Here is a 26328-nt window from a genome sequence, read left to right on the forward strand (position 1 = left end):
GGTGCGCCGCCCGAAGACCAGATGTCGATTGCTGCATCGGGGGATGGGTTATCGACCTCTGAGGATGAAGGTTCGGCGGGGCTGCCCCCCTCGGGTGTTGTCGCTACTGCCGAATCGGACTTGGAGTTGTCGGCCATGCTTGCCCGGGCAGCCGTGAGTATCGGACTGGAGGTGACTACACCGCCCAGTCCCGAGCCCTCACGGCTGGATGATTGGTTTCTCGGCGCGGGACGCGGCTCACAACCTCGTTCTGCTCCGGTGCCTTTCTTCCCGGAGGTGCATGAAGAGGTGACGAAGTCGTGGACGGCCCCTTTCACGGCCAGAAGCCGCTCTTCTCCCTCTTCCATCCTCACCACCCTCGATGGCGGGGCAGCCAGGGGGTACGTAGAGGTTCCCCAGGTGGAGAGGGCGGTTGCGGTGCACTTGTGCCCACAAAACGCCGCCACTTGGAGGAATCGTCCGCGCCTCCCGTCCAAGGCCTGTAAGCTGACGGCCGCACTCGCTGCCAAGGCTTACAGTGCTGCGGGCCAAGCTGCCTCTGCCCTGCATGCCATGGCTATCCTGCAGGTACACCAAGCCAAGGCACTCAAAGCCATGCACGAGGGTGGTACCGACCCGGGGTTGATGCAGGAGCTGCGCACGGCAACTGACTTCGCCTTACGGGCAACGAAGGTCACGGCGCGGTCCCTCGGGAAGGCGATGTCCACGCTGGTGGTCCAGGAGCGGCATCTCTGGCTGAACCTGGCTGAGATGAGGGACATGGACAAAGCGCGCTTTCTCGACGCCCCCATCTCCCAGGCAGGCCTGTTCGGCTACACTGTCGAGGACTTTGCCCAGCAGTTCTCGGCGGTACAGAAGCAGACTGAGGCCATCCAGTACATCCTGCCCCGACGTGTCTCTCCGGCTGCCACCGTTCCGTCGCGGGTAGCGCCTCAGCCTGCTCGTCGCCGTGGGCGCCCCCCTGCGTCCTCTACGCCAGCTCCGCCCCGTGCTGAGAGTTCTTCGAGGCCGGCGCGTCGAGCCCCGCGCAGGAGAGCGGCGCCCCCCGTGTCACTCCCGGCTGCGAAGTCCTCCAAGAAGTCGACCAAGCGGCCCTGACACGGGCAACTCGGAGATGCGGAGAACTGCTCTTCAGGAGATGGCGAAGACAGCGCCACTCCTTCCCCCGGAGGAGGGCCGGGCGGAGAATCTTCAGTTTCTGTTTTGTTCTGTTCCGCCACTGGCCGGCCACTTTCCCCGGGGAATGGCGACTCCATCCCCATCCCCAGACGGTCCAGCTGATTTGGAGTCGATTCGGGGAAGCCCAGGTAGACCTGTTTGCTTCCCACGAGTCCTCCCACTGCCAAGTATGCGTTTCCCCCAGTGAGCCTGCTCGCACAGACACTGTGCAAGGTCAGGGAGGACGAGGAACAGGTCCTGTTGGTTGCGCCTTACTGGCCCACCCGGACCTGGTTTTCGGAACTCATGCTCCTCGTGACAGCCCCTCCCTGGCGCATCCCCCTGAGGAGAGACCTTCTCTCTCAGGGGCTTGGCACCATTTGGCACCCGCGTCCAGATCTCTGGAACCTCCACGTGTGGCTTCTAGACGGGACGCGGCAGACCTAAGTGATCTGCCCCCAGCGGTGGTAGACACTATCACTCAGGCTAGAGCCCCTTCTACGAGGCAGGCCTATGCTCTGAAGTGGAGTCTGTTCACGAATTGGTGTTCTTCTCACCGAGAAGACCCCCGGAGATGCCCGGTCAGAGTCGTGCTTTCTTTCCTGCAAGGTAGGCTGGAGCGTGGGCTGTCACCCTCCACCCTGAAGGTGTATGTGGCTGCCATTGCAGCACATCACGATGCAGTGGACGGCCGGTCCCTGGGGAGGCATGACCTGATCGTTAGGTTCCTGAGGGGTGCCAGAAGGTTACATCCTCCTAGGACACCCCTGATTCCCTCCTGGGACCTCTCTATTGTCCTGGCGGGACTTCAGAGGGGTCCCTTTGAGCCGCTGGATTCGGTTGAGCTGAAGTTCCTGTCTCTCAAGACAGCGCTCCTGATCGCGCTCACTTCCATCAAGAGGGTCGGGGACCTCCAAGCATTTTCGGTAAGTGAAGAGTGCCTTGTGTTCGGGCCGGCCTACTCTCACGTTGTCCTGAGACCCCGGCCTGGATACGTGCCCAAGGTTCCCACCACTCCCTTCCGAGACCAGGTGGTGAACCTGCAAGCGCTGCCCCTGGAGGAGGCAGATCCAGCCTTGTCGTTGCTGTGTCCCGTAAGAGCGCTTCGCATATACGTGGACCGCACCCAGAGCTTCAGAAGCTCTGAGCAGCTCCTGGTCTGCTTTGGAGGTCAGCAGAAGGGGAAGGCTGTCTCTAAGCAGAGGTTGGCCCACTGGATAGTGGACGCCATCGCCTTGGCTTACCATTCCCAAGGCGAGCCGTGCCCCCTGGGGGTGAGGGCCCACTCCACACGGAGTGTGGCCTCCTCCTATGCGTTGGCGCACGGCGCCTCTCTGGCAGACGTTTGTCGAGCTGCGGGCTGGGCGACACCTAACACCTTTGCGAGGTTTTACAACCTCCGTGTAGAGCCAGTTTCCTCCCGTGTGTTGGGTAACAGGTAATTGGCGGGAAGGGCTTGCTGGGTGTCTCGCTTGCTGCGCCATTCCCCCTAACACGGGGATGTGAGCGCCTTCTTCTCCCAGTAGAGTTCCCCGGTTGGCGTACCCTGGTCGAGCATCCTCCAGCACCCTCGGCGTCAGACTTGGCGGAGCAGTCTGTCGCCAGGCCCAGTACTGGCGTTAGCATGCCCGGAGCCGGTCAGCCCCTGTACTGGGCTAGGTGTCCATATGGCTGGGTTCCCTGCGGGTAATCCCATATGTGTATCCTTCCACGGTAAGGTTTCCCTCTTGGCAAACCCGTGTCTTCCCTTGACAGATCGCTCTGTCGGTCTCTTCTGGCAGCCGTTCCATCCCTACTCCAAGGTAGGACCTGCCTCAGAGACCCTTTCCATATGTAGTACTGCCCCCTGGGTCAGTCCATATCGGTATATCCACATGTCACCTCCCTACGGGTAGGATGTGGTCTCCGTAGCGACCTTTCCTAAAGGCTCGCTTCCCCATTGTCTTGCCAGCTGAAAGAACAAATAGGGAAGATTTGAAGCAATCTTTCACTGAAGGTTGAAATCCCTTCCATTTACTTTATGTGGGCGGAACAGCAGCATGGCCTTCTCCAGCAGCGATGTACTCACCCTTTGGCCCCTTCGGTACCAAGGTCAGTGAATTTGCGCTGGGGCTTTGGGAAGGTTACGACCTTAAGCGTAGCTTTTGTGGCACGCCAAGGCTTGTCAACAATTGCAGCGCCTCAGGGTTGTGACGAGGTTCAGGTTATGGCGTTTTCCATAGGACCCCATTTGTCGGTCGACATAACTCGTAGTGACCGACAGATAGGGAACGTCTCGGTTACGTACGTAACCCTCGTTCCCTGATGGAGGGAACGGAGACGTTATGTCCCCATGCCACAACCTTGAACCATTCGCTGTTGCCGGGACACGTTCTCGGCTCCTCAGCGTAAAACCTAATGAGTGGATGCACCTGTCGCCCTATTTATACCCGCTGGCACGGGGAGTGGCTCAGGTGTGTTAATCCACTTGCCAATTTCATTGGCGTTTTCTCTTAAAATCAGAGATGATTGGCCTCCCAAGTGAGACCCCATTTGTCGGTCGACATAACGTCTCCATTCCCTCCATCAGGGAACGAGGGTTACGTACGTAACCGAGACGTTCTATGCCTTTCTCAGACAATATAAACATATATAAATTCATTTAGACCACTTAGGTTTCTAATTGCTATCATGATGTGAAAAGACTTTTAAGTAGCATAAAAATAAAAAATAAAAATCTTAAAATAAATCGGTCATCTATTAAATTCAATTACTGTTAATATCGCATTTGCACAATGGTAACTGAACTTTTGTGTGATTCGGCAACCACAAAGCTTGGTGTCATATTAGTCCACAGTGGCTTGGACTGTTCAGAGTGGTGTAGATCAGTTTGTGTGTGTGTGTGTGTGTGTGTGTGTGTGTTTGATACCTACCCGGTCCACTAGGTCAGGGTTGGCATGGATGCTGCAAAGGTATTGGACTACATCCACATTACCATAACGAGCTGCCACATGCAGAGCCGTTTCTCCAGACTAGAACAGAATGTCAAACATTACTCCCATCACACACTGACGTCTGCCCATAATTCAATGATGAGCAAGCACTTTATTAATGCGATTACGCTTTGATGATCTGAACAAAAAAATGCAGTGACCATGTGTTTGTGTACATCAGGGAAACTATCAAAACTGCTGAACAAGAAACAGCTAAGAACTTCAGTGCAGGAACTGGAAAGGCTGCGTAAACAGAATGTGACCAGTTCAAGGGAGAGATCTCTTTGTGCTGAGAACTGCCAAAACCCTTCCCAAATCAGCTTTGCTCTGGACTTCCTCCTGGAAACAGTTCAGGCTGAGGCGGACGTTTAAAGATCTCGCTTTACACCCGTAATGAGGAAGCTGCGGACACGCCAAGTGTGATTCTGTAAGGCACTCCCGAAAAACCCCACAACACTTTACCCCGCCAATTCGCTCGACTGACCGCAATTCACTGACGAGTGAGGCAGTCAACAATTATTTCATACAAGGGCAAACCTCAGGCCAGCGAGTAACCATAGCAACTGCAAATTACCAATGGGAAGTAGAGAGGTGTGTGAACTCAGTAGGAAAGGTTTTCTAGAAAAAAAAAAAGTGCCGGATTGCCAGATGGGGAAAGCCTTTGAAAAATCGAATCTGTCCTCTCCCTGGGGTTGGGACTGCTGAGTGTGTGTGTGTGTTTGTGTGTGTGTGTGTGAGAGAGAAATGGAGAAAGATGGAGGCACCTTATCTTGGATGTCCAGAGGGCACTTCTTTTCATGCAAGAATTTCAAGGTCCCCACATGACCGTGTCGGGCAGCGTAGTAGATAGCATTGGCTCCAGTCTGAGGAAAAGAATGGCATGTTGTGTGTAGCTGTATGTATTTTCAGGTGTCTATCATGTCCAAATTTACCATTTAAACTCTGTTAAAACTACTAGTGAAACATATCCAGTGTCTTCCTCTAAGTGTGGTGTTGATACAATTGTTTGAATTAAATAAAACAAATTTTTTTAAATTAAATTAAAACTTTTACATAATACATAAATACATAATAAAATAGAAAATACTGAATTGCAATATTTATTGTAATATATTATATACTACATTATATATTGATATACTATATCCATTCAATATTTAAATTGAAATACTATTTCACAATATTACAGTTTTTTTATTTTACTTTGATCTAATACATTTAGTCTTGGTGAGCATTAAAAAATAAATAAATAAATAAATAAAAATTCACACCAACCACAAACTTTTGAAGAGTACATTATTTTCTTGCACATTAATTATGTGAGAGAATGGAGTACAACACCTTATCAAAGGCTTGAATCTCCGCTCCTTTTTTCATTAGCACATCAATGATCTGGACGTTTCCACAGCCCGCAGCAATCAGGAGCGGAGGGGTTCCGTGCTGAAATATGTGTTCACACACACACACACACACAAATCATTTTACTGAATATAACAAGGCACTAATAGCTTCTCATACCATTCAGAAGCAGCTTTAATTAATCTATAATTGTGAGTCAGCATGAACATGCCAATTCAAATTAGCCTGATTCTTTTTTTTATTGTTTGAACAGCAGTTTTAATTGGCGAAGAGCAATCATGGTGGATGGTAAAACATTTTTGCAGGCGCAAAACTGAATTGTTTCTCAAGAATGGCGATAAACTCCTCTGAATGAATAAATGCATGAGAGTCATGGGAATAGTGTTCACCGTAAATTATATATACACAGATAGCGCTGGACAGCTGTGAGCAATACAATTAAAAGCATGCTTGATTCCTTCACATCTGTGAGCAGACTACGGTTTCATCAACCTCGGCCTCATTCCCTCCTTCTAAACACACTCTTTTCCTGTGTCACACACATGCCACACACACAAGACATTCCAACATATACAGACACTCACACCCAAAAAAAACTTAACCAGAAAATTTGTCTGGTTTTCTAGTAAAACATAAAAAAAAACCTGTTTACTATAACATTTGTTCAGATAGTTAAAAATTTGTAATTTTGATTAATAAAAATTGTTCAATAAAAATGTTTCTAAAATGTATCTTGCTATAAAGATGTTTCAATATTTTTTACTGGACAAAACTATTGCTGATTACTGATTGAGACTTTTTTTTTTTTGCCTCCTTGCAAATTTATGAAATGTTTATAGCATAATAATGGAAATTATTCCTCAAGTCTCTTTCATTCCATTCAAAATTCCCCTATACAAAGCACAGTCTCACACAAATGGGATGAGACATGGTCCAGTGACTGTTTCTCAGTCACTCGCTGTGTCACCGCTCGCTGAAAACAACAGTCAACTCAGGTTGGCCACTGATCACTTGGGCAGAGACCATAAGCATGACTGTCATCCCCACATCACCTCTATGAGTCTTGCTGTGTCTTCTTACCTTGTTAGGTTGATTAATATCATAGCTGGTCAGAGATCCAAGCAGGTGTTTTAGACCAGGAACATTGTCGTCGTTGATTGCGTGGATTATAGCCTTCATAACAAATGAGTCCTCCTCATCCTGTCAAAAAAACTAAATCAATGAATTTAAAAATACCTTTATGATTAACAGACCAAATCACATACAACAAGTACACATAACATTTATCAGAGTGATACACTAACATTCAAAAATTCGGGATCAGTATGATTTTTTTTTTTTGCTTTTCATTTATTCCACAACAATGCATTACTCTGATCAAAAGTGAAGGTAAAGACTTTTATAACCTTACAAAAGATTTGTATTTCAAATAAATGCTGTTTTATTGAAAATTCTATTCATCAAAGAATTGTTGACAAAAACTGTATCAAAAGTTTCTTTAATATTAATAATATTAAGCATGTAAAAATATTACAATTTAAACAGTTTGAAATATACTATCACTATATACTTTTTTTTTTTTTTTTTTTTTTTTTACTATTTTTAATGAAAAAAATGCAGCCTTGATGAGCCTGAAAAACTTCTTTCAAAATTTCCTTACCGTCCTCAAACTTTTGAACAGATTCAAGTTTTAGGTTTTAGGTCAAATGAATGAATAAATTATTTGAATGAATCATTTTTGTATAGATTTGGAATTTTTAGTGGACAGATTAAGTAAAGATTTTTTGACATTAATATACTTCCATAGATCAGGCCTGGAGTCACGAGTAAGAATTAAACCTAACAATGTGAGCTACAGAGTTCCAACATGTCTCTTGAACAGCTCTGACTTGATCTTTTTATGAATAAAAACAAGCACAGCTGTGATAAATATCAGATGAAAAACTGTCAACATGACAGTATTTAGGCTACTATTCAATGAGCTTTAGAAGGAAAAAACAACAGCAAGCATCCTTTGACAGTCAAACTTTGAGCAAATCCTAGTATGCTCAGTAGTACTACAGTTGTTCTTATCAGCAAATACACAGCGTGAAGTCCTAATCCTATTGAATAATGCAGACGAGGGGCGGAGAAGAGACCACACTTTCTCTTCCCTGCTTGACTGCTGCTTTGTGAGCTATGTGACCCAGCCACCTCCGAACAGCAGCTGACAGTTCAGACGTGTGGGACAAAACACTCAAATACACAGCTTTATGGAAACTAGACTGGCCGTGAAGGAAGAAAAGAGAAAAAGAGAGTATGTGTGCATGTGTCTAATGAAGGAGTGTACGGGAACATCACCCACATACACGTCTCATACTATTCCACAGAACGCACTCTCGAACACACTACAAACAGCCAGAGGCTTCTAAAGAATGCGATGCTGGAGACACTCATGGAGCGTAAAACATGACTGTGTCATTTTATGTGACCTTTAGGTGATGTGTGTGGAAACTTGTTCTACGAATATTGTGGAAAGACCATGACGCAGTTATGGTATCAGATGACATAACCATGCATTTAACAATATATAATTTAGTACTGACAGCCATATTCATTTGAAATGGAATTTAAAAAGAATTTTAAAGAAAAACTTGCACGTTAAAACCATTCAATTCAGTAAGATTGTGTAATGTTTTTGAAAGAATACAAAATATAAAACAACAATATTGTGAAATATTATTATTCTGTCTAAAAAAGGGTCCTTTATTTCTTTGATGCAAAGCTGAATTTTCAACAGCCATTAATCCAGTCTTCCAGGTCACATCCTTCAGAAATATGAATAATAATAATAATAATAATAATAATAATAATATTTGCTGCTTAAGAAATATTTATTTTTTATTATCAATGTAGAAAATGATTCATTAATGAATAGAACGTTCTAAAAGAACAGAGCAGCATTTATTTATAACAGAGATTTGGTGTAACATTTTAAAAGTCTGCTGTCACTTTTGATCAATTTAATGCATTGTTACTGAATAAAAATATATATATATTTTTTTCAAACAAACAAAAACACTTTTGAATCGTAACGTATAGATGGATTTTTAGAATGATAAAGGATGTCACATCTTAATTATTGTTGCTGACACTTCCTGTGAGATCCACCCATTTCCTGTTCACACAGAAACCCCAAATTTCTCACAGATATAAGTTCACTATAAAGATTAAGTGCACTATTTCTTAAGGTTACAGTATTATCATAATGCAGGTAATATTAAAAATACATTTGAAGTTAAATGATCACCTCAGGTGAGGTAAAAACATTTCTTTTATGGCAATATGTGACGTGTAAGAAGCAGGTAAAAAGAGAGATAGAAAGCTGTAAAGTTTAGTTAACAATTTATGTAGCACTACGGCAATAACTCTTTACTCTTCAGGCTTATCACACATCACTAAGCAAATATCTGGCCAGTATAAAGACCATGCAAAACCGCACATGGCTGTACGAGTCTCAGTGAATGTGCTCGTATTCGGTTGGATGAGCCATCTGACTTCATGGCAAGCTTCAATATAAACTCTCATTTCAATCGGCAATCATGCGTGTTAATGTGTTAAACAGTAATCATTCCAAAACCTGAGTAATTTATTATAGTCCTAGTAAATTTTGTGTGGAGTTGCCTTGCATGTGTGTGTCAGCCTCTACTCTATAAGGTGTGTGGACCTCATTAGATCGGTTCATCTCAGAAATACAGACCAAAAATTTGGGAAATCTACCTCATTTTCTCAAATCCTTATGACAAGCTTTTTTAAAGGTGTAACACATGAATGCAATCTTAATACGTTCTTTGAATGATGACTTTAACTGTGAACCCTTACCAGTGTGTCATCACTGCGGGCCACACTCATATTGCTCCTAGACAGGAAGGAGCGGGAGAGCCGGTTACACAGAGAGATGAGACGCACCGATTGCTAAGGAAGTCAGACAAAACAAACAAACAATATTAAAGGAGAGATGCTATTGGTGACACATTCTACAGAATTTGTAACAGGCTTTTTATCTAAAGCATCAGACAGCGATTTATACTCCTCTCAATAGATTAAATGATATTTCAACACTTCAAATGATGTTAACTGACTATTATTCGTTTTTATGACACAAGCTTAATTCTGCGATTGAGGGCACTGTAACTTTATGCGGGCTTCTTTATCGTTTCATAGCTCCAAGGGTTTGTTTTGCGTGCTTTTAACAGCGTGTGTGGAAATGGTATCACTTGTTGGCGTGGCACATAATGCTGATTCCTCAGAAAACACTACTGAGGGCACAACACTGCTCACACTTTATGTCAATAAAACATGGTGTCAAATATCTGACTGTTGAACATTTAAACAGGAAGCAGTCAAAAGTACCTTCCACTTTCTTCTGGCTGCAAACTTCTTAAATTTCTCCATATTCACTGCAGATTCCTTACGACTCAGTGCCTGCTGTGTGTCCTTTGGCTTAAAAGAAAACAATCGCAATTTTAGCCAAGTGTTAAGATGATAGCGTGCTTGATAACTGTTTCATATGTAGTGGTTGTTGGACAAACCTTGATCCAGGGGTGCTGAAGGCTGTCCAGGATTGTCATTCTTTTTCTGTAAACATGAAAACATTATTTCCACATGTGATATTTACTTTTTTCAACATACAGAAAGTAATGAACATAGGCAGGCAGTTTGTGAGCCTCTCATTATTTAATTTAAAACAACAAGCTCCTACAAGTGAGCACCTAAGAAACAACCTTTGGACAAACAAGTAGGGATTCAGTACACAAATCGAAAGATATTTATCACAGTGCGCATACGGAACACACAGAAGGAATTATGAGATTGGGCTCTGGAATGTTGCATATCAGCTTCCGTGACAATGTTGAGACCTAAACAGCATTTATGCTGAGAATAAAGAATTTTAGTGAACTAGTTATGCAGAACTAGTTTTAGTTCTCTTTTAAATATCATCAGAAGTAAAAGAGGTCAGTGTAGATAAAGACTAATTGAGAGCAGTCAAAACGCAGAGAAGCAACTTGGTAGACCGATATGGAACCAAAACAGGAATTATTCATGTCTCCACATTCATGTGCAGAGAACCTGTTCTGTTTGTTGACACAACCCACTTCCTCAGTTACTTAGTTAATAAGTGACATGATTTGTGACGAACTTTCTTCGCAGGTTTGAATATAACCACAGAAAATCAGTTAACAAATAGTTTAATGATATTAAATAATATTTCTAAATAATAAAAAACAATATCAATAGTGAAAAAAAAAAAATAACAATAATAAAATCAAATATTATTTAAGCCAGTTGGTTTCTAAAAAGGAACTGCTCAATAAAAGAAACAACTAGGGACAAAGGTGAACCCTACCAAACCAGCTCAAACCATAACAAGCTTCTTCAGGGCTTCTTACTTTGGATCTTTGAGCAGTAACCGTGTAATGAAGTCTTTGGCCAAAGCACTGGTGCTGCTGAAGAATTCCTCATCAAACTCGTAGTCCACAGCTGACACGTTGGCAAGTGTCTCCTGCTTATTTTCACCCAGGAAAGGTGAGGCACCACTAAGTCTGAAGATACAGAGAATAAAAAAGACCATTTTATCTCCCACGTGAAGGTCTTCAATGGAGCAGCATTCAAAAAAGTTTACTATTTAAGTTTACTACTGACCATTACTATTAAAGTGTGAGAAAACAAGCAAAGGCCGTTTAGTGTTCAAAATAAGCACTTTATTTTACAAGCTCAATTCCATTTTTTCTTTTGTGATTAAAATCTGTTATAGAACACAGTAACATTGGGTTCAAATAACTCTCTTTCCACTATTATAATCGAAACTTAATTGCTGTTGCTAATTAAAAATCTGCAGTGATAAATCTTTGCATAGCCTTTAGAAACACTGTCAGGAAAATTTTTATTAATTGTAAAGTTACAGCTGTTATAAATTCACACTGCCAATTAATGGCATTCCCTATGGGTGAGAAGAAGTCTCAAACAATGTGAGAAAAAGAAAAGAATGGTGGAACAGGAATGCAAGAAGAGCGTGATTAGATATGACAAAGGTGTGTGATATATACCCGATGTGAAGCTCTATTTTTATTTGCCTATGATGAAAGGGGAGTGTAAGGAACAACCCTGAGATAGACATTGAACTTCTCAGCTCTCTTTGGACTACTAATATAAGCACAAGTTGATGGACAGATAGTGATGAACAGGACAGAGAAGAAAAGAGAAAAAAATACACATTTTTGGATCAGACGTGGCTCTTACAATCCTAAAAGTAGGCTTAATGTTCTTTATAGGGGTGCTCCGATTGATCGGCTACTGAACACTGTCGGCCGATAATCACTTTCGGATGTTTGATCGGCAGTCTCTATAAAGGCTGATCTCATAAACCGACCTCAAGCTGATGACACGCATGTTTACGGATTAAAGCGTTCCATGTGCGGTGCATCTGCTGCAGTGAAGCAATTGTTTCCACACCGAGTTTGCTGTGATGCACGTGCTGAATTAAAGTGACAGTGCATTGTTTGTGGTAAATATGAACATGGATTGACACAGAAAATGTAGTAATAACACAATGAATGCATAATTTAGGTCTACTGTGTTTTACAGTCAACATATATGAGTTTTGAACCTGGTATAATATAGCTCAGGCTTATGCTTTAAGCTATTTTGCAACAATTAAACAACTGTAAAAACAAAAATGCTCTGCATGATTAAACATTTAGGTGATATAAATGCCCCCCTCCTAAAAATGCATCACTGGATCATAACTAGAAATAATTCTACATGATAAAAAGAAGCCTTTAAAAAGATCGGTATCAGTGATTTTGTCGGTAGTAGTAGTCGACCGATATATCACCCGATATTTGAAATTTTTAAAATATCAGCATTGGCTGATAAGTTTTTCTGTTTAGCCGATGTGCTCGAGGTTGGACTTTTATTTTGATAATGCTGAAAACGGCAGTGCCTGAGAGCACAGTGCTCACATTCGCCCTCTTGTTCGCTGTTGTTGTTTAAGTCTGTCTAATAAACAGATAGAACTGTAAAACAAAAGAATTAAAATGTATACAATAAACAAAGTATTAACTATTACTTTTATATTATTAGTAATAGAAAGGCAAGAATTATAATATTTTTTAATTTACCCTCAGCATTCAGCAAATACGCATTTATATTGTTAAACAAATCTTTAATGTCTAATGAACATTGAATTTCACAAACCTTGCAGACTTGCAGATCTTGTGAAGTGTGCATTTGTATTCTGCACAATCGTGTGTACTCTGTGTGACAGGAGGACAGCTCCACTTCACTGAAGATGCGCGTTCGAAACACTTTAAACTCCTGATTTCAAACTACGCTGTGCTTTATTCATTTGCCCACTGTCCTATTCATGTCATTTTCACTGAGTGCTGCATGTAAAATGAGTGTTACATTGTCTTTATTTAAAATTAAATATGATTCCCAATGCACACAAATTTCTCTGATTACAGAGTGCAATGTTTGTTAAAGTGTTTACTTACTTTTCTTTCATTATATATAAATATATATACATACATTTATGAAAAATAATGTATGTTTACTGTCACATATTTTTAATCCATTTTCAAATTATTAAAAATTTCTTTAATATTAATTCAAATAAATTAAATTCCATTGGCTTAATATCGGCCAGTCTGCTTTCCAAGACATCGTTATAAGCAAAATAAAATTAAATAAAAATTAATAAATATCGGTCCATCAATAATCGGCAGATACCGATTTCTGTGATCGCCCTTAAAAATCCTGATCGGAGCATCCCTTGTTCTTTATGAGATGACTTTTTTTTTGCCCCTCTTTTGAGCATAGGGTGAAATATGAGCTGGATATTCCTTTTTACTGTTTACGTCAGAGACATGAGGATTTGGTTCTCATCAAAAAGGAGGGTCCCCCTCAGTTCTTATCACAAGCAACAGGCAAGTTCCACTGTTTATATTGCTCTGTGATATGCTTAGTTCCCTCTCACATTTACAAAAACACACACACACATATAGACAGAGAGAAACCTCAATCTTTCCACAGGAAGACCAGCACAAGCTTTACAATTAGACACTGCACCCAGAGGTTGCGCTAATAATCATTATCCATCACATTGATGGACAGTGTTATAAATTCCATGCTTTCTCTATTTTTATATGGCAGTAAAACACTGCAGTGCTTGGTATTTTTAATGTGATACTTGCATCAAAAGAACTTCTGTGGAAAGAGCTCTATTAGTCTTTTCAAGTGCTTGAATCTTTCTTTTGTTTCTCAGAAACACTCGGATTTCTCTCCCCAAATGCTCATCTTTTCTCTGCTCCCCTCCGAATCTTTGCCCACTCTACACTGCTAATCCAATTAGATTATTATATTGTAGGAATGCTTCTAAAGCAGGGAAACGCAATTGAACAGATGCATTCTCTATGCAGACCATGGAAACATCAATGTCCAATTCGGCACTCGGCTTACTAAGCCTCCTTTTACTTCAAACATCAATCATTATGACAGTTGTTGCACAACGAGAGGTTATTCTATGATGTTAGATGACTGGAAAACACTTAGTTCAACTTCATTTGCTTCATATTCAGCTATATTTGTTCGCCATGCCTTCGTTTTACCGCCGAATGTGATTACAGCTATGGTTTGAGAAAAATAATGCAATTACGAAAATGGATGCTATTTAAAGCCAATGTGAAAATCCATAAATGCTTTTAGATTTCATTTGTAATGATATAAACTATATTTACAACATCACAACAACACTGATGATTATGAATACTCACAGAATATAAGTGATCACCCCAATGCTCCTAGAGTAGAGTACAGAAATAAAAACACATGATTAGCAAATGAAGTGAGGTAACAGCGAGGTCAGATAATGATATAATGCTTATTCTCACCACATGTCTGCCTCCAGGCCAAGTGGCTCGTAGTTTACCACTTCTGGAGCTGCGAACCACAAAATAAAAATCACTTACCATACAGTCTTACAATACAGAAGAGTTTGGGGTAAGCTGTGGCATATTTTACTTAATTTGTTGTCTTGGCATTGAGAAAAGAGAATCAAATATTATTTATTTAAGCATTTTAACAATGTTTATAACTTGCACGCATCTCTTTAAGTTAAATACGTCAGCTAAATGATACATTTTTTACTAAAAATAATGCACAGTTTGCAAGAGGAAGGGAGCAAACACCTACCCCACTCCTCCTAACATTAGAACATGCCTGCAAAATGTCTAGAAATGCTAAATCAATGGTAGTATATTTTGGTGGTTTCTCACCGTATGAGCTGTGAAATGAGTCACTGATTTCAGAGGATCTCAATCTCTGATGTGTTAATGAGAAAACGAGGAAATAATCTGAGATGTCTGAGAGATGCTCCTGCTCTCTATGCATGAGAATTGACTTAGATATACTACTTATATTATTATGCACTAGATCTGGTCATTGGCCAGGGTTGGGAGGAAGCAAGCTGCTCCTTAACCCCAAGGTAAAAAAAAATCAATGAAATTATGCCTCAGTAATGGTCTAATAGTACTTTAGTATTGGATTGGATTAGTATCTATAAAACCAGGTGTCTAGCTGGAACGGATTCTCCTCCATGAAGCCCGATCGTAACTTTGAGCACTGAAATAGACTACACTGTGGGGTAGCTGATGCTTGACCGTGGCCTTTAGCATTGTGTCTCTATTAAGACTGCTGTATCATCACTGCCTGCAGCCATACTGGCTGATATTCAGGTAGGACTGGATGTGATGCCAATGGCTTAGAGGGATGGGGGCGGTGTGGGTGTGCATGTCTGTGTGCTCAAAATACCAACCCAAACACCATTTAAAAACTGGACAAACTTGACTAAAATAATGTTTCTCTTATTTTTTTTTTTTTTAAAGCCTATGCTTAAACAGAAAAAAATGATGTCTATGCCACGAATTTCTTCACAAAACTGCCAAGTGTACATTTCTTAAAAAAAAAATAATAATAAATAAATATGATAAACAAATGAGTAAAGTTTTGATTAGCTTAACATATTTAGTTTCTATTTGTTTCCAATTGGTTTAGGGGACACATTTTTCAAAATATGTAAAATAGTAGCAAAGGCAAAAATATTATACAAATATTTAATAATAATAACATAAAAACAAAAAACAATATAATGTATTTATACTTTAAAATACACTTATTCACAATTACGTAATTGTAAATATCGACTATATTATAATTTTATTTAAAGTAAAAATGTATTATTAGTATATACAATTCATGATTACACTTTAAAGTTTATGTAACTATTTGCAGGATTCATTGGGTCAGAAAGCACTGATCCATGGTGTTTCTTTACAGTTATGTCAGGCTTGTGGTTCAGATTACACATGGAAGAAGAAAAGAGAGGATTTGGACATAGGGCCATAACAATAAGAGCGCGTGTAATTACAACACATCTCTATAGACTGACCAGCAGGTGACACTGACCTACAAACTCCGGGGTACCAAAGATGTTTTTGAAATCGTTGCCAAAATCGATCTTGTGGGCCAAGCCAAAGTCAATGAGCTTAATGCGTGGGTGAGGCACACTCCGGTTCAACAGCATGATGTTCTCCGGCTGAGAGAGATGAGAACAGAGAAAGAATTGGACGGTGAATGCAAGAGAGAGAATCAGAAGAACTAATGATAGGTGCAGAACAAAAACACAGCAGGAGTGAGAGAGAGAGAGAGAGAGAGCAGGAAATCCACAATAACACATGGAAATCACATGCAAAGCTACAGAAACGTTCACTAGAAAGCACAGGCATACTCAAGCCAGGCAGTAACAGATCCCTGCTGGGACATTCCATAGAAACAATCCTTCCTTCAGTGGGCTTTATTCATGCACGGACTAATCTCTTAAAAGCTCCAATGACTTCAAAATATTTAACAGAAATGTTAGGGAAAGCTGTGTGGATGACTGCTCTGAAAGCAGTGGATCTAATTACATAAACACTGTTGCTAGAGTAACACGAAGGATTAGAAATAAAATGCTAATAATGAGAAACTCCGTGCCAGCTTGTCTATTTGATTTGATTTGATTTGATTCTTTAGGTCCCAGTTAAGTTGGTTAATGTGAATGCCGGCTGCTTTGGAATTCATTTTTCAGTTAGACTGGCTATTCAGGTTAAGTGGTTTTAGTGGGAGGTAAAAACTCAATCTACATCTGAAACTTTCAAAACAAAGAATACTAATGCGATTCTGCAATAAAACCTGCCAAAAATTACAGCGACTGAATTATGACCATCCCAGCTCTGGGATGCCCAGCAATTATGTAAAGGGTGGAAATAAGTGGATAACCAGCAGGGTAGATAAAAGCACCTCAATTGATTTGTTGTGGCTGGTCCACAGCGATGCTAATCGCCACAGTCTGCCATTGGGGTGAAACTCAAACATGTCTCAGTACCTTCAGGTCAAAGTGGGCAATCTGTTTGGAGTGTAAGTAACTGACTCCATCCAAGATCTGCTTGAGGAACTCGGTGGCCTCCTCTTCACTCAATGACTCCTTCTCAGCTAGAAAGTCAAAGAGCTCCCCACCTGCCACACTGTATAGAGAGAGGACAGATGTTGACACTTGAAATAGAGCTGGTTAGTTGATAATCTTCACCAGATAAAACTAATTGAGAATTAAAGCGATATTTCACCAAAAAGAAAATGTTGTCATCATTTACTCACCCTTGCGTCGTTCCAAACCTGATTGAGTTTCTTTCTTATGTTGAACATAAAGGAAGATATTTGAAGAATGCTGGTAATCAAATATTGGAGGGTCCCCATTGACCCCATAGTATTTCTTTCTCTGCTATCGAAGTGTTTCTCTACTATGGGGACCAACAACTGCTTGGTTCTTCAAAAGATCGTCTTTTGTGTTTGTGTTAAAAAAAAAACTCATCCAGGTTTGGAACGACAGGAGTAAATTGGGTGGACTATTCCTTTAAGCAAAAGGGTGACTTGGCCAAGACAGCAGCAAAGAACACAATAACTATTTGCATACAACGGACAAACTAGTAAATAAACAAATTGCAAGAAAAAAAAATCTAAACATTCACAATAAAAATATCAATATAACTTTTCAAACCAGAACAGCCAGATGTGGACAATAGATAGAAGGCAATGGATAAATAGGTTAGAAAAAAGTTCTTTAGGTGGGAATCATAAAGCCTATAAATAAACTTTCAATGAATAAATCAAAAGACCTATAAAATTACTGGAAAATTAATTTTGAAATAATAGATAACAAAACATAAACAAAGAGTAATATATATCACATAGAGTGAGTCTAGCTATTTAAACAGAAGAATCTCTCTAATATTTCTGAGTGATTCACTCTGACAGAAAAGGATGTTGGCAATGCTATAATCATGGCTTCTGGGAGAGGAGCACCAGGATCTGGCCATATATTTATTCACCAGAAGGAAGCTGCAAACCAGCTGCTAGCTGATGACATGATAACGCTTGCTGCTAATGGTGAGGTTAAGCAAGTACAGCGATGAGCCACCCAGCTGTAAAAACACGGCAGGAGATATGTCTCTATTCCCTTCACAGAAACGGACAGAAAATCACCAGCCCCCAACCTGACCAACAGAGGGCTTGTAGCCAGATGTCTGACTCGTCTAGTCCTCATTACAGCTTGTTGTAAATGTAAAGCAACAAACTGCAATTTAGAGTGTACCTTAGTTCTTCCATATTAGTTTTCATTGTATCAGCCTGCTAACTTGAACTTTGTTTCCAGGCAAACTGATAAAAAGACGTTTTCACTTTTGGAAGTTGTGCAGTGCCAGCCAATCAGATTTGATTGTACGTCATTTTTGTATGCTTAAGATGGTCAGTGAACGGATTGTGGGCGGTCCATGAGTATGCCATCTGAGACTAAAAAAAACAACAACAACACACTATGTTCTGTAACATCTCACTTCACAATATTAGTTGGCAGCACAAAGGTTTTGAGAGGACGCCAAATGACCTGAAAATGAAACTTGACCTTCAGTTCCGAGGTCAGGATTGTGTGGTTATATCCTTAAGCAAGGTACTTCATGCCAGATCCCTCAGTAAACAAAACAGCTTCACTGATGAGTAATGTGTAAAAAATATGAGCTCAGAACATAGCTGCAGGGACGCCCTTTGTCACATGGTATGAAGCAGCAAAGAAAACCAGTTGGGTGAGGAGACACTTCAAGAGGTTCTGAGGAAAGACATTTCCTTCACTTAATCTATGTGTAACAAAACAATTCTGCTGAAAAGGTTAAGGTTCAACATTTCAGACACTGATTCCGTTAAATGCCTACTGTATTTACTAAATGGCAAAATATCAAATTACAAAGCTCCTTAAAATATATTATATTTCAAAACCTATTCTGTTCAGTTAATGAGGAATTACACACAATGTAATGATGAGTGACTCGTGATAGCTTGATTATTTTTTAATTTGTCCTTTGGGTCACACTTCACGTTGCTTGTAATGTTAGACTTTCAGATATGGTCAGATGTTTGTTTTCAAGTTAGACTGGTTACTCTAGGAAGAGATTCTTAAAGCACAATAGGATAATACTACATCCTAGTTTGTCCAATACACACACAAACACACACACACACACACACACATATATAAAATTATATAAAAATGAATAAATAAATTTAATGGCAGTTAAATTAGCAACTCTGACACCAGTCTAGTCAGGATGAAGAGGTTATGTAAAATCGCATTTTTTTTTAGATAACCTGTAATATACACTTAATGAACATATTACTAAAAATAAACTTTGCTTAATCAGTCAAAGGTCTTTGTCTGCCAGTATGGTTAAGATAGTACAGACATCAATACATATCTTTTCTCTTTGAAAACATTGGCAGTAGTGTATGAATATGCACAGTACAACAGGCAAAACTGGTTCACCTCAACCCCCCACTGTTGACCTTGTCAAGTGTTTGCTTTGCAAGTAAAGGTTGGTGCTACTGAATTCAGTGATAAATAGGGGTGGGACAGTTCACTGAAAAAACCGAACCATTCAGTTCTTCAAAAAGGATTCGGAACGCGCTAGGACCGCGGTTCAACTTAAATCTGACAAAGCATCTGTAATATGGCTTGCTATAAATAACATGTAAAACAAACATGGTTCAGCATATATTTGTTTCTGTTGATGGATGCATATTCTGGCTTCCCAGACACTACAACTAAAGCGAAAAAAAAAAAAAAACACGTGGACAAACCATTCATCTTGTTCAATGCGAATGGCGTATGCAGGATTACGAGCAGTCATTTATTACGTCATCATCCGGTTGGTGAGAGTGTGCGCACACAGGCACAAATCCGCACCTCAGAATGCACGCAAACATTAAGCTCTCTCTAAAGTATTGTGTTTAAATGGACAAATTCACACAAAAATTACGTCAAATTGCCCGTCTGTGTAAGTATCCTACAGCAGACATAGCCAGCTGAACGTAGCGTACTGTATCAGTGTATTCTCTTAAAATGACAGTCTTTATATTAATCGAACAGCAACAACAAAGAAATCATCCACTGCTCTTGTTTGAAAAGTTTTTGTAACTTTAATTAAGAATAATCTTTAATTTATACAGTCCAATATGCAACGCTGTTTTTACGCTGTTTTTTTTTTGATTACTTTATTCAATTTCTGTACCTAAAATATATTGCTAGACCTACCTACATTTTTTTCTTTTATTTGTATCTTTACCCTATTGTTTTTATTTGTGCTGTTGCTTGCAGTTAGATAGAATATTCTTTTTTTTTTTTATTAGAAAGTACAGTTTTTCCAAACATGGCACATATCATAACGAAACCATGACTCTAAAATCGATAAACAAACCAAACCGTGAAAAAGTTGTACCGTTCCACCCCTAGTGAGAAGCATTTTCAAATTTCTACTATACATTTATTTATACTATCATGTTCCAGATCTCTACAAGAGCCAGATGTTCATGCACTACCGTGTGTATTACTAGTCTGAGTTCTTAGTTTTTAGAAATGATTAGTTTTAATGATTTCATAATTCAGTAAATTATGGAGAAACAATGACTCACAGCTCCAGGATGAGAATGACCTCATTCTTGTTTTCAAACACATTGTGCAAGGTGATGACATTGGGGTGCTGGATTTCCTTCAAGATGCTGACCTCCCTCTCAATGTCCTCTTTGGAGACCCCTCGCCGACTGGATTTGCTGCGTCTTTTCTTGATAAATTTGGCAGCATACTCCACTCCAGTGCTTTTATGGCGGCATTTCTTTACCACGGCAAACTGACCACTGAAAAAAATAAACAAACAAAACAGTGCTTAAATATGACAACAATCATTAACAACCAAATATTCAAGAGCCTGGTTATTCAAAGAACATGAAATATTTGACAAAATAGGACTAAATACAGTACACACACCAATACAAAAGTCTTAACATTAAGCAGAGGTATAGAATTTCAGAATAGTCATATTCAGAAAATGACACGATGCTCTAAAATTAGAAGAGAAGATTAATCTTTAATGTGTTCATTCAGTTTTACTCCTCTATAACATATTGCCAACAGACAGGACTCAAATCTTCCCCTTTGACATGTTCTCATCTCAGTCTCCGTAAGTCACAGCATGCATTCTGAACCACTGCCAGAAACCAACAGTCAACCATGCCGAACGGCCACAAATCGCCAACAAAAACATGTCAGGATGAACATCACAACCACATTCAATGATCACTACTATCAAGCCATGTAAGAATGTAAGAACTCCTCTGAATGACATAAACAAGGCCTAATACGTCAGCAGATTAAACACAAAGCAGCATGATAGCTATGTTTTCCCACATGCTGTAGATATTCAGTGTTGTTCTATGGATACTATTATCAGGGTGGATAACAATGACTCCCACATTATGCCATTCAAAAGCATCACAACAAACACACCAGTATTATACACCAACAAGCACATTTCGGGCCCCAGAAGCTAATAACTCTGCCAAACATGCAGCATATATTGTGAGGAATTTCCCAATAGGATCCTCTCAAAACCTCAAAGCAAAATTTCTGCCCCTTTTTTTAATGTGGCTTTTATACAGCTGTTGGGAGGTTTCTTTCTACAGAAGGAACAATGGCTTTTGGACAAAGAAACAAAAAGCTAAACAACACAGGAAAGGAAAAAGGAGTCCTTGGGATGGGGTTTTCTGATGCAAATACAAAACTCAGGGCCTCTATTCTTGCCTGCTCCACCTTTTGTCCCCCAGACAGCAATCAGGCCCCACAGCAACGAGAGACAGTACATTTGCATTTTGTCTGGGGCCTGAAAGCTTGAGAGAAAGCAGAAATCCTCCCTGGGTAATCTTAAAGGAGTAGTTCACCCAAGAATGTAAACTGTGTCATCATTTACTTACCTTCATGCAAGTTTAAAATGCATTTGACGACTTCTATGTAACACAAAACATGAATTCCTGAATTGCCATACATTCTGGGAGAAACCTGAACAAGCCCTATCCTGACTGCAAGGTACGTCAAGTCCTGCCATGATAAATGGACAAGCAGTAGAAGAAAACCACAAGTCACAACACACACAAACTGACATGACAGGATCCAGTCCTTCTTCTCTCTTTGTCAGAATTTTTATTAGTACTTTCATTTTACTGTATACAGATATATAGACTCTACATGCTATATATTTCTTATCTTATTAAATGTATTTGTGTTAATTGTTTATTTAAATGTTTCTATGCTTTGGCAATTAAATATATTAGTTTACCATGCCAATAAAGCTACATGATTTGAAGTATTAGTAAGTATGCAGTTATGAAGTATTATTCTTTTAAATTTTTTCCAGCATTTCAGGAATAAATATGTATAGAAATTACACCAAAGTACAACAGTTAACATACCTTATGGTGTTCGGGAGTGCTCAAAAAGGGTTTAAGCACTGAATTCTGAAGCGATTTATTCTTGTAAACTCATTTTAGGTAATTCAGTCGAGGATTTTTACAAGGGTGGTGAGAGAAAAACACAGACGTCCTGGATTCGGAAGGCAATTAAATCACTGTAAATGGTGAAAATCACTTACGTCCCCCTGAGAAACAATTACAGTCCAAATAGGGCTTATGACTGACATGGTAGAGAAAGAATGGTTTAATGAACTTGTTATTTCTGTGTTCTTTGCATACAAAGAGTATTCTCGTAGCTCCACAATATTACGGTTGGACCACGAATGTCACACAGACGTGCCGATATTCAGTAATGCGATATATCACGATAATTAATATGCATGGTATTGTATCGTGGGCACTTCAAAATACAGAGAATAATTATGTATTACAAATTATTCTGAATTTTTTACGCACTTTAAGAGGCTGAGACTAATTAGGGACCAGCATTGCCCACAAAACTCTCTTAGATTGCTTATATTAAGTTGCACTGTTAATTTCTGTAGATTGCTATACTAAATAATAAACAAATAATATTGCACAGGCTTGGGCAAATTTCATATTTCGGTAACTGAATCAAAAAGTCTGGGAAATCAGAAAGACATGCCTCGTGGTTCTGACAGCATAGCTTTAGGCATTCGGGCACATCTAAATGGTTTTGTCAGTGACACTTCTCAGTAGGAGCAAGGCATGGGTCTTCAGCTGTGCCAGTTTCCATAGCAGTGCTGGGGGCAGGGCAGTGGGAGAGGAGGGGGTCGTGTCAGCTAGAAAGAGGCCTGCGGAGCACAACGGTCCACAGCAAACATCGTCACACATAGCTCGGCAATCAACCAGCAATAGACACGGCATGTTTTCCTCTTATACGAGTCAGGCAGTTCCCAAAGTCCTTTTAAGAGCTGTTTTTGTCTGCTTTGAATGGCAGATGGGGAAATGTGTGTATCAAGATGTCCGTGTGGCAGGGCTCTTGTGTTCCTGAAATCTGGAGCGCTATGGTGATGAAGAGCCACAGCAATCACAGCGGACATTAAAGAGCTTGCCCAGAGGAAGTGCTCTTCAGACTGGGCACAAGAAACGCATACAAGATGGGCATAAGCTGCAAGATTTGGACAAGACACAAGCCCCCATTATCAAGGTTGAAGCTGACACGGCATCCATCTAGAGTTTGGCATAGAGTATTTATTTATTTAAATTCGGTGTTGTGTATTTAAATTTTGTCTGGTAAATAAATAAAGGCATAAAACTTTAATTCATTTATCTAATCAAATTAAAATTAAACAAACTCTTCATTTTTTGGCAAACAAAGTGATGCACAACAGAGGTTTATGGTTAAAATAAAAATCCACAGAAAATGTATGTACGGTATACTGTCCATGTCAAAGCATCATCAAAGTAGTCCATTTGACATCAGATGGTCAGTTAGAATTTGTTGAAGCATCGAAAGTACATTTTCGTCCAAAAATAACGACTTTATTCAACATTGTCTTCTCTTCTGGATGTGTTGTGAGTGCGACTGCTGTGACTGTTGACGGACGCCGCTGTTATTGGGCGCACCAGAAAACACGTCAGCAGCGTCGTGAACGCGCTCACAACAGATCCAGAAGAGAAGACAATGCTGAATAAAGTCATCATTTTTGTTCTTTTTGGACCAAAATGTATTTTCGATGCTTCAAAATATTCTAACTGACCCTCTGATGTCACATGGACTACTTTGATGATGTTTTTCTTACCTTTCTGGACATGGACAGTAGACCATTCACACAGTTTCAATGGAGGGACTGAGAGCTTTCGGACTAAATCTAAAATATCTTAAACCGTGTTCCAAATATGAACCGAGGTCTTACGGGCTTACTGGAACGACATGAGGGTGAGTTATTTATGATATTTTTGAATGAACTAACTTAAGATTCTGTATATGATAATAGGATAGTTTTTTTTTTTTTTCAAATGAAACTGTAAAATGCTCATGAAGTTTCAGTATTTCTCCTTCAAAATTTACTAGCAATTTTAGAAAAAAAATTGTTTAAATGTAAATCTGACTAGGGCTGGGTGGTATATTGAGTTTGTATTGACATATTCTTTATAATCAATATGGTACGAGGCAATATATCGATATACAGTAGTTTGATACGAGGGCATTTGAATAATAGCAGTGGACAGAGTGAGCTGCTGCAGGGAAAGGGCATAATCTAATTTCTTCTAAACATTAGACATGATTTATATTAAAGGCTTTAAAATAACTCCTAGTTTAAAGCTGCTCGCCCTATCAGATGATCTGACAGACTCATGCCCTGCTGACAGACACTACCAGCACTGTTTAATGCTGTTTTCCTCAGTGTATAACTTACATTTCACAAATATATTCTCCAACTGTAAACGTTAGAAAGTAATGGAAATATTTCCATTTTGCTGTCAGTAGCCTTCTGCATGCGATTGTCCGCTAAACAGACGGAATGCAATAACTGTTTTAAATTTGTCATTTTAAACCTACAAGTAAGTGTATTTTATGATAGTATTATGCAGTAATGGGTTAATCAAAAATAAAATGCAATTAATCAGTGTTCGTGTTTATTTACTTAATTTTTTGTTTAGTGAATTGAACTTCTGCTTTAAAATGCCTTTTTGTTGATGTAATGTTTCAATGTTAGAACGGTATAAGTTTTTTTTATTGTTTTTTTTTTCTTTTTATATTTTTTGCACATAATGGATAGCATAGCCTACTTTCACTATATTTGTTTTCATTGCCTTTAATTTAAACATTGTTTTATTGGACAACACTGCACTGGCATGATGTTAACTGAATAGATGTGTGTGAACAGAAAAATCAAGAATAGTGCAGTTTTTGAGTAATTATGTTTAATAGACCTATCATGTTTGAATACACATCAGCATTAATTGAAGTCATTGAACTTTGCCCTTTGACCTACAAGGTTTAAAACACTTTCCACAGTCATAGGAAATGCAACTACAGAACACCTCATAAACTTCTTAGAGGGCTGATTACTCCTTTACAAGATAAAGATAAAGGCGGCTTTGTTCAATTAAAATCTCTAATACATTTTTGCAGATTAATAATCAGGATTACAACCTGGGACTTGCATCACATATGAAACCGAATGAAGCACAAAAAATTAGGTCAGTTGCACTATCAATGATGGATTATAAAGCTGATCCTTAATAATTAACATTTGCTTATAGTCCGGTAACAAAGTATTTTGAGGGAGTTTAAAATAAATCAGAATCTGAATCATTAACACCATCTATTTGCGATACTGTAGCAATTCTCAGATTTATTTAATTTTTCATCAAAAGACAGATATTATACAGATGTCGAGGGCAGAGCAAAGCCATGACAAAAGACTAATGTGAGTGGATCAGACCCACTGGCAGAGTATGTGATAGATTTACAAAATAGATATTTTCACCCACTCCAAGAGCGCTCCACCACCGCTCCATCTCGAGTACTGTTCAACTTTCCATAATATGACTGGATATTTAACAAGAATTCACGTTAAACATATTTAGCTAGTTTAATAGAGAAGGATCACTCAAATCAGAAAGAATGTGAAGTTTATGATGGACATGTGCGGGAAGTTATAGTTCTCAAGGAGTTAGCTTGTTCCTTCTAGATACTAAATATTTTTAGGTTAAAGCATGATTTTAGAAGTACAACACTTATACGCAATCACTCTCTCAATAATGCATTCAAACAAATGTAATCTAACAGTGCTACTTCATCTGTATCTGATTTTGAATGAGCAGAAAGCTTAAATGTCCACAATTCTGCTTTGTAATTATTCCCATAGGATACTAAGGAGAAACCCCACATGCTTTAAATGAAGTTACACTCCCGCTCAACCTCAATGAGATGAAATAGCCTATC

General features: G+C 39.6%; 1 protein-coding gene across 2 annotated transcripts in view; it reads right to left on the reverse strand.

The window, feature by feature from the left end:
• The window catches only part of LOC127957251 (death-associated protein kinase 1), a 105132-nt gene that overhangs the window by 20189 nt on the left and 58615 nt on the right, over positions 1-26328 (reverse strand). The window contains exons 3-15 of one of the 2 annotated variants that reach the window (XM_052555704.1): positions 20580-20801; positions 16951-17089; positions 15993-16122; positions 14420-14468; positions 14303-14329; positions 10919-11071; positions 10061-10106; positions 9882-9971; positions 9351-9443; positions 6570-6689; positions 5472-5570; positions 4895-4993; positions 4071-4169 (exon numbers count right to left, since the gene is read on the reverse strand). In XM_052555704.1, the coding sequence (XP_052411664.1) occupies positions 4071-4169; positions 4895-4993; positions 5472-5570; positions 6570-6689; positions 9351-9443; positions 9882-9971; positions 10061-10106; positions 10919-11071; positions 14303-14329; positions 14420-14468; positions 15993-16122; positions 16951-17089; positions 20580-20801 (1366 nt within the window). The remainder of the gene's footprint in view (positions 1-4070; positions 4170-4894; positions 4994-5471; positions 5571-6569; positions 6690-9350; positions 9444-9881; positions 9972-10060; positions 10107-10918; positions 11072-14302; positions 14330-14419; positions 14469-15992; positions 16123-16950; positions 17090-20579; positions 20802-26328) is intronic. The other variant, XM_052555705.1, reaches the window with a different exon arrangement.

The sequence above is a fragment of the Carassius gibelio genome, chromosome B5 (genome assembly GCF_023724105.1).
Source record: "Carassius gibelio isolate Cgi1373 ecotype wild population from Czech Republic chromosome B5, carGib1.2-hapl.c, whole genome shotgun sequence".
NCBI classification, from domain to species: domain Eukaryota; kingdom Metazoa; phylum Chordata; class Actinopteri; order Cypriniformes; family Cyprinidae; genus Carassius; species Carassius gibelio.